Genomic DNA, 8,847 nt, shown 5'->3' with positions numbered 1-8,847 from the left:
CCTGAGGCCGTGCTACGGGCGTCCGGGTTCTCCAGGCCCCGCACCGCGGGATCGGGGTCGGTGGGCTCGGGCTCAGCCTTCGCCTGGGGACAGCCGGACCGCCCCTAGCTTCTTGCCCCACCACTCAGCCCCTGCCCCAGTCCCCCTTGCGGTGGTCCTTCTGGGCGTCGGGTGGCTCAGCTCTCATCCCCAAGGCCGTCAGAATGGTGTCCTGGATGATCTGTCGCCTGGTGGTGTGAGTATGGCCACTTTCAGATCCCCTCTACCTCTCAGTCCCCACCCTAGTGCCCACCTGCCCCTGGGGTGGAGGCTGGGGACGCTTGGGGTGGAAGGGAACTTTCTGAACTTCTTTGGCAACCCAGCAGTCACCGCCCAGGTTAAGGGACCTGGGGGCCTTCGTGGGACTCGGGGCGCCGCATGCTTGCCCTTCCCTCTGCAGCCTCCTTGGCTGACGGTGACCCTTCCCACAGACAGGCACACTCGCATCGTGCAGATAGGTATGTGTGGCTGAGGGCACACAGGCGGCACGTTAGGCACTTTGTGGGCGGAGACTCCAGGTGCTTCCCAGCTGGGAGGTCACGTGACTCCACCCAGGCCTCAGCCTTGTCACACAGTCCTGCCTCTCACCTCTGAGTATTCCAGTACCTGGCTCGAATATTCCAGTCTGCAGTCTGGCAGTGACAGGTCTGGTGGCCTGGACCTGATTGCGTACCAGTGGGAGGGGACACTCGGGCTGTCACGCACCTCCTTGAGCGGCTGTGCAGCTGTGCAGCTGTGCTCTGGCATCACCATGTACCCATGGGCCCCCGGTGCAGGCCTGGGCAGGCTGGGGATGTTTGTAAACACCAGGGTGGGGAGGTGGCCTCCAGGGCACTGACTCAGGCACCACAGGTTATGCAAGCCAAGCGGGAAAAACAAGGCAGGGACTGCCACCTCGAACCCCAGTTGTGGCTGTGGGGGGCAGCCACCTGGCAGGGTGAGGGCAGTACATGGTGCCTGCCCTTCACACTCCCTGTGTCTGCTCTTCCAGGCTGGTATTTGGGATGCTGTATCCGTCTTACGCTTCCTACAAGGCTGTGAAGACCAAGAACATTCGTGAATATGTGAGTCAAGAGGGTAGGCAGTCTTGAAGGGCATGGGGGGGTAGCAGGACAGGGGAGCGGGTCCGAGCAGTGGGACGTATCCTGAGTGACAGCAAGGGAGAGAATAGGCCCTGTTTAGGCAGGTGTGGGAGGAGGGCAGGCCACTGGAGTGCCCATGGAAGGCCTTGTGGGTGCACCAGAGTGGGCACGGGAATGAGTGGCAGTTTCCCAGAAGCTCCTGTCTAGCTAGGCGTGGGCGAACGAGCAATGTGGCAGGACAGGCTCTCTGGAATGTCTGGGCCTGGCCAGTCGGGTGGGCGTTGGCCCTGCGTGCTCTGAGGCTGACCTCTGCGCGCTATGCCCCCTAGGTGCGGTGGATGATGTATTGGATCGTCTTTGCAATCTTCATGGCAGCAGAGACCTTCACAGACGCCTTCATCTCCTGGTCTGGCCATGGCGGTCGGCAGGCAGAGGGGTGGGAGCAGCCCCTCCTCAGCCCAGCTCCATAGCTCACAATGTCCCCTATGCACTGACAGGTTCCCTTTCTACTATGAGATCAAGATGGCCTTTGTGCTGTGGCTGCTCTCACCCTATACCAAGGGGGCCAGCCTGCTTTACCGAAAGTTTGTGCATCCATCCCTGTCCCGCCATGAGAAGGTATCCCGGGGGGAGGCAGAGAGGGCGTCCTAGAAAGGAGTGGGAGAGCCCTGGTCTCAAGGTTCGGGATATGGGAACACTGTGTTCTAATCCCAGTCCTGCTGCTCTTTACCTGTGGGACCCGACAGGGCCTGGCCTGGATGGTCAAAGGGGTGCATGCAAATGACTTCCGGTGGTGTGGGGTGCCTCCTAGACGTTGATTTGGGGAGGGAGAGTGGGGTGGGCCAGTGGATGGGGCACCCTGCCCTTGGTGTGTGTTCCTGACCGAATCTGTGACTATATAGGTGCTGGTGGGCAGGGAGGTGTGGCGCCCAGCAGCTTTTCAGGGTCTGCAGAGGGGGAGGGGCTCCTGCTGTCTGCCTGAGCTCCCCTCCCCTGGGTCCACAGGAGATCGATGCATACATAGTGCAGGCCAAGGAGCGCAGCTACGAGACGGTGCTCACCCTCGGGAAGCGAAGCCTCAACATTGCTGCCTCAGCTGCTGTGCAGGCTGCCACCAAGGTGCCGAGCCCAGCCCCTGCCCCACCTTTGCCTTTGGGGCTGTGCAGGGAGCCCAGAGGTCACATTTAGGGCTAGGGTGTGGGGGCAGGCTGAGACCAAGTGTGAGCAGCTACTTCCTCTGGCCCTTTCGTGGCCGTTGTTTCCTTTTCCAGCCTCAAAGGCCTGCCTCTGGCAGGTGGCTGAACTGCTCTCAGTTCTGAGTCTTATGCCACAATGATAAGCTGCAGGTTGGCCCTGGATTTCCCTGGCTGAAGCCCCTTCTTCAGGAGACCTCTCCTCCTAAATGACACAGTGCCCCCTTCTCAGAGTCAGGGCGCGCTGGCTGGCAGGCTGCGGAGTTTCTCCATGCAAGACCTGCGCTCCATCCCCGACACCTCTGCCCCCACATACCAGAATCCCCTGTACCTGGAGGATGAGGTGCCCCGCCGGAGACCACCCATCAGTGAGTGGCCGAGGGACCCAGAGCCGCCCTGGGAGGGCCTAGAGGAAGGCTGGGTGTGGTCCTGGGCCTTAAGGCTGTGTAAATGCCCAGCTCTGCCTCCTGTGGCCTTTTCCCAGGGTACCGGGCAGGAGGCCTGCAGGACAGTGACACAGAGGATGGGTGCTGGTCTGATACCGAGGCAGCCCCCCAGCCACCTGCCCGGCCCCGAGAAAAGCCGCTGAACCGGAGCCAGAGCCTGCGCATGGTCAAGAGGAAGCCAACTGTGCGGGAGGTCAGTGTCGAGGATGGCCCGAGGGGGGCTGGTGGTCCTGGCACCTCAGCCCACACCTCTCATGGTGTTCCTTTCCTCTCAGGGAACCTCCCGCTCTCTGAAGGTTCGGACACGGAAAAAGACCGTGCCCTCTGACATGGACAGCTAGGGCCTGCACAGCCAGGACATCTTACCTCATGCCCAGAAGGGCACTGGGAGCTGTCTGCAGGGACCTAAACTGCACGTCTGGCCTGCCTGCCCCAGTGCCTGTTTCCTGCGGGGGAACCCCTGGGGTGAACCCGCAAGGTACCAAAGCCGCTGGGCCCACAGCCCTATTTATTGCCTTCCTCAACCCTCCACCTTCCCAGGTGTGGCATTAGAGCCCTCTAAACCCTTGTCGATGAAACCAAAAATCTGCCCAACTGTGTGCCTTCCTTCCTGTCCTTCAAAGTACTTGATAGCCTTTTCCAAGGCCTGGTGTGTGTGTCGCAGTTGTGTGTTTTGTGTTGGTGAATGAGGTCAGGCTTGTGAACGTTTTGATAAATAAATAAGTAAAGATGTTCTGCTTCTCCTGATGTGTCTTCCCACTGCTCCCATCACACATGCAGATTGAAAGCCCACCGCAGGCCAGAGAGAAGGGCAGGGCAGGCTGCAGGGGAGCGGGGTTCAGAGCTGAGCTGTTGACAGATCCTGCAAAGCAGCCAGTACAGTCACTGATAAGCTCTTAGGGAGCTCTGAGGATACAGATGGGAGAGCGAGGGGCCAGTCCAGAAGAGGGTCAGAGTCTGAGAAGCTGTCAGTTAGGAGGGGGCCTTGGACCTCCCTGAGCCTGGGGGAGTGGTCTGGGATCTCCCTGGGCTTTTGCATTCTGCAAATATTGCTCAGGTACCAAGCGGTGGCATGCACTCTTGAGGAGTGGCCACGCGGGGGCAGCAGCAGCCAGCATCCAGGCTGCCCCCAGTTTCCAGGTCAAGCAGGGTGGGGCTCGGAGCCTGGCCAGAGCCTCGCCCTGCCGGGGCCTGGCTGCTGCCTGCTGCCTGCTGCCTGCTGCCTGCTGCCTGCTGCCTGCTGCCTGCTGCCTGCAGGGACGGTGAAGAACTCAGGCAGGGTCTCTGAGGGCCCTCCCTGCTGTTTCTGGTCACTGATGTGTGGCCTGCTTCATGCACAGGGCCTCCTCTGCTTTCCTGAGACCCAAGCTCTTTGCCTGGGCTGGCTCCACTCCGTCGCCTCCTCTGATCTGTGGGTCAGCCCTCTGCTGCCATGGATGCTGCTGTCGCCACTGCGACTGAATCTGAGGCTGCTTCCCTCTCCTACCCCCATGTCTGCTCTTCCTGCTTCGGAGTAAGCAGAGAGGTGGGTGAGGGTGCTGGATGAGAGGAAGGGAAACGAGCTGATAACTGAGTGGCCTGAGAGCAAGGATTAACTCTTGGTGTGGGGATTATCTGGTTTTATTGTGGTTTACTGCCTGTGTATTGGTGCCCAATAGCTTCCTATATGGCACTCTCCTGCATCCTGGTGTAGTTTTACCTCTTCATTAATTCATTCACAGTCCGTATTGAGCATCTACAGGTACCAGACACAGGTGTGAAGAGTAGTAGTGGTTGGCAGATGCTGCTGTGAGCCCCAGACATGTGCATTAATCCTCTCCACACTCTCAGGCTGTAGGTATGATTATCGTAATCTTCATTTATTTCACAAACTGGAGAACAGGCACAGAGAGGGCAAGTGATTTGCCCAAGGTCACATGGCTCATAAGTGGCAGAATTGGGCTTTGAACCAAGCAGTCTGGCTCCAGAGTCAATGCACTTAATCACTGAACAGTACCCAGGTAAATAAGCTGTTCCCTGCCTGGGAGGCAAGGAGAAGGAGGCTAACGTGTATGGAACATTCGGTGCATGCCTGACCTTGTGCTAGAGATGAGTTCCTTGAATTCTGCCAAGCAGCCCAGCAAGTAGGGGCTCCGCTTGCACTCTGTCCTGGAACAGGGGCTTAAGGTGAGCAGGGTCCCCTGGGCAAACTGGTGGAGTTGGCAAAGCTTTGTACTCTCCGCCTGTGGCACAGGCAGGTCCCAGTCCTTTTGCTGTCTCTGGCCTCCCCCCACTCCGAGAAGACCTCCACGGGGTGCCCTGCATCCTGTCACTTGCTCCTTTGCAGTCGTCATTCTTGCTCTTTCAAGGACTTACTGCCTGGAACAATCATATTTTCTCCCCCACTGAATTGTCACTTCATAAAGAACAGATGTACCTTACTGTTATATCCCAGCCCAGAACAAGTGGCTTAAAGGAAGCAAAATATTTTTGTAAGTGTGTGATTCGATGAAGTCTTGCTTGTTCTCTGACTCCCATGCTCAGGTATCACTCCTCCGTGAAGCCCCGACTTCCTTAAAGAGGGATTAGAAGGAGGTGGTCATCGTTTGTTAATGTGTCCATCTCCCTAGCGGTCACCCCTGTGTCCCCACCCGGGCCTGACCCCTCTAAGGCCAGAGGAGCAAATGCCCTGAGGCCAATTGTGAGCTTCTCCAGAGCCAGGGAAGAGGTGGCCCTGTGCTTTGGTCTCTGTGCTGACTGGTGAATGGCCGACTGCAGTTGTGTAGGTTCCAAGACATCCTGAGGCCAGAGAAGGCCAGGAGAAGTCCAAGTCTAGGGCAGTTCTGGTCAGGTACATACGTGATCCTGAGACTCAGGGTACTGGCTCTCGGCTGGGCCTGCCCCTCTGCCTCTGCCCAGTGGTCCACCCTCTGGATGGGGTCCCTGGCCCACCCTTCAGACCTCTGGCCTCTGGAGGAAGGCTGGGCAGTGCTCTACCTGCCCATGGTCCCCAAACTGCTCAGCAGCCCTATGACCGCTTCCCCAGGCAAGATGAAGGCTGGGAAGGAACCGGAAAGCCCTTGGACACACACACCTCTACTTTGTCCCACTGGTCCCAGCCCCATCCTCAGTGCCCCCTGCCCCGCCACACCAGCCTGGTCTCCTTAGAAGGGCTTCTCCACTTCCTCCCTGCGTGGTGCAGACCATCCTTCCATCTCCTTCCTTCTCGCTTTGCCCCAACTTCCTCCACCATCCTCTGGCCCCCCAGGGGGCTGCTCTAACTCCCTGTCTCTTCAGCCGCCTCACTGTATCCTGGCCTGCTCCCTGCTCCTGGCATCCATGTCACTACACACACTGGCCCATGGCTGTATTTTTAGCTGTCACGCTTAGCAGCAGCACGATTCAACAGTGCCCTGGCCCAGGCTCAGCTGGGGAGGCCTGGTGGGTGCCCTCCAGCCTCCAACTTGAGGGGGTTGAGGGGGCGAGTACACAGGCCCTTGCCTCTGGGCCCCACCAAGCATCAGAAAATAGGGGTCCCAATAGCTGGGGGGTAAGAGGGCAACCTTAGGGCCAGAGGATGCTGCCTGCTGCTGGAGGACCCTGCTGGGCATGGGGTCCTGAGCCTGGGGCAGATGGAGGTTAGACTGCAGGGTGGGGAGGTTGGGGGGAAGAAGGGCTCCAGAAGAGGAATTAGGTCAAGGATGTGGGTGGGTGGGCAAGAAGGGAGGGTGGCATCTGCCTCTGAGCTTCCTCCTGGCCCCAGAAGCATCTCCACACTTCCCTTCCCCTTCCCCTCCCCTCAGGACCTGGGAGAATTCTCCCGGTATTCCCCCTCCCCCATGCCCCCCTCCCCAGCACTGCCACAGGGTGGGGGTGGGGTGGGGGGAGGCCAGCCTCAGCTGTCTGGAGGATGGAGGGGCTGGGAAGCAGGGCTAGGTGCCCAGACGGCCGCGTGTGTGGGAGGGGATGTCCTCAGATGCCCTCCACCCGGCAGTCCCCGCTCTGACGTGGGTGCCCCCCCTCTCCCCGCCCAGATTAGTGGCAGCTTGGCCTGACTCTCCGGGGCTCCTTCCCCCGCCCTGCCTGCTGCCCACCCTGGGCAGGGGGCTGCTCCACCGAGGGGCATTGTGCTTGCCCAGGTAAGGGGCTCTGGAGCTGGGAGAGGGCAGCTGCTGTCAGTGCTGCTGTGCTTGTCAGCACGAGTGTGTGTCAGTTCGCGCCGCGCACGCGTGTGTGTGTGTGTGTGTGTGTGTGTGTGTGTGTGTGTGTGTATGTGTGTGTGTGAGTGCACGAAGGGTCGGCACCACTGGGGCTAGGCCCATGTGTGTCTGGGGGTACCCACCAGCTTGCCTCTGTCCCTGGGTCTGGCTTTGTGTCCGTGTGCTGGGTGGCTTTCCTTTTGTGTTTGTGTCTTTTGTGTGTCCTCAGCTCTGCTCCATCCTCAGGCGCAGAACAATCAGCTACAAGGGCTCTGGCCCGTGGCATGGGCTCTAAGGCAGGGTGGGGACCAGGGGGGTAGAGAAGGGGTCCTCTCCCCCGTGACCCAGCTCCCACTGGCCCCTGGACACTCCGGAAGCCTGTCCTGAGAGCCCTGGTCTGGACCACGGGCTGTGACTTAACAAGGCTGACATGGCAACTCGGGGTACTGCGGGCTGGGGGGAGTGGAACAGACCCCATCTCCCTGGGGATGACAGCCACGGACCCTCTGGGCACTGGATGGTCCAGGTTCCCACTCCAGCCTCTCCCAGGCCCCAAGCCACAGGACTCTGCCCTGGACTCTCCCCCGGCTGGGCTGCTGAGCAGGCAGGCCAGGGGCCAGAGACCAGGGACCACCACCTTGCCTGAAGCCAGTTTCGGAACCTAGGGACTCCAGGCCCTGTTAGACTCTCCAAAGTTCTCTCCCGTGGCCCACTCAGGTCCAACCACCTCCGGGGGAGCTGGGGAAGGGAGAGAGTGTGAATAACAGCCATGTAAACAACCCCTGCCAGCCTGTCCTGCCGCAGAACCGGCCTTTGGGGGAGGCCAAGGCCTGGAGAGATCTGTGCCAGTATGGCTCAAGTCATGCCTGGTGCCGGCCCTGTTGACCCCTCTCCCTGCGGTTCAGCAGGACCCCTCCTCTTTTCTGCTATGGGTGAAAGGCTGCCTGCCTTCACTTCCGTCTCTTGGGTGGGCAAAAGACTCCAGCCTGGCTCCCCAGTCCCCCCTCTATAGGGATGGTCGCGTGACTAGGGAGCAGGCTGGAGACCTCCAGAACTCATCCATGGGATGGGGAAGTGGGAGAGGTCACTTCTGTTTCATGCAGGGAGGCAGGAGAGTGGAGGGGCAGGAGATGGGTGCCTGCGGGATGGGAAGTGCCCGTTGGGCGTGTGGGTTTCTGTGTGTGTGTCTGAATCTGTCTGTGTGTGTTTGAATCTGTCTGTGTGTGTCTGTGCTCTGAACCACCCCCGCAGAGGGGCTGGGATGCTTCCTCTGGTGGAAGGTGCCCTGTTTGCCCATTTCCTCTCCTACTCTGGACTCCCTCCCAGGGGCCACTCCTCTGGGCTCCTCTCCAGTGCGCAGCTAGGGAACACGGGGAGCCCTGAGGATGGCGAGACCCTCAGAGCCTGGGCTGGAGCTCAGGGTGGAGCTTCTCTCATCCCATCACCACTGGACACTTGGCAAAACCCAAGGCCAGGCCCGGAGACAGGACAGATCTGACGGCAGACCCGCCCAATCTCCTAAGCACAGCACTCAGTGACACTGGGACCAATCTGGGGAGGGCCTGGGGTGGGGGACCGTGAACAACAGCTTGGCTAGCTGAGGATGAGGCAGGGCAGAGGGCAGCCGGCCAGGCTGGAAAGGACCAGGAGAGAGTGGTCCAGCAGAAAAAGGCTGGGCCGGCGTGGGTCACGGAGCCCATCACTGACCCGTGAGAACCCAGTGACTGCCCCTGCCAGCTCTAGCACTGTCCCCTCCCAACCTCCCTGCCCTAACACCCCAGGGGGCACCCCGCCCCACGGTGGCCTCGTCCGGCCCCTCCCGCCCTTTGCTCCAATTCCCGGGCTTGGCACCTATAGTGGGGGTGCTGCCGCCTGCCAGGCTCCGGGGCCGGGCCCACGGGAGGGTGGG

The 8,847-nt window shown here is 60.3% G+C and overlaps 1 protein-coding gene across 1 annotated transcript; it reads left to right on the top strand.

Moving 5' to 3' along the window:
* Window positions 1-6: 6 nt before the first annotated feature.
* Reep4 (receptor accessory protein 4) lies at window positions 7-3,493 on the top strand. Its single transcript, XM_010624323.2, has 8 exons — window positions 7-235; window positions 1,031-1,103; window positions 1,451-1,527; window positions 1,619-1,739; window positions 2,127-2,240; window positions 2,547-2,682; window positions 2,799-2,953; window positions 3,036-3,493. Exons 1-8 carry the CDS (start codon window positions 204-206, stop codon window positions 3,099-3,101), a joined length of 774 nt encoding a protein of 257 aa, XP_010622625.1. The 5' UTR covers window positions 7-203; the 3' UTR covers window positions 3,102-3,493.
* The last annotated feature ends 5,354 nt before the right edge of the window (window positions 3,494-8,847 follow it).

The sequence above is a fragment of the Fukomys damarensis genome, unplaced genomic scaffold (genome assembly GCF_012274545.1).
Source record: "Fukomys damarensis isolate Sample0158 unplaced genomic scaffold, DMR_v1.0_HiC HiC_scaffold_18, whole genome shotgun sequence".
Lineage (NCBI taxonomy): Eukaryota > Metazoa > Chordata > Mammalia > Rodentia > Bathyergidae > Fukomys > Fukomys damarensis.
The sequence above is the reverse complement of the archived record's forward strand: the minus strand, read 5'-3'. Positions and strand labels throughout refer to the sequence as shown.

Coding starts and splice junctions, on each gene's coding strand:
- Reep4 (XM_010624323.2), top strand. CDS start 204: ATGGTGTCCTGGATGATCTGTCGCCTGGTGGT. Junction 236..1,030: donor ATGATCTGTCGCCTGGTGGT/GTGAGTATGGCC, acceptor CTGCTCTTCCAG/GCTGGTATTTGGGATGCTGT. Junction 2,954..3,035: donor GGAAGCCAACTGTGCGGGAG/GTCAGTGTCGAG, acceptor CTTTCCTCTCAG/GGAACCTCCCGCTCTCTGAA.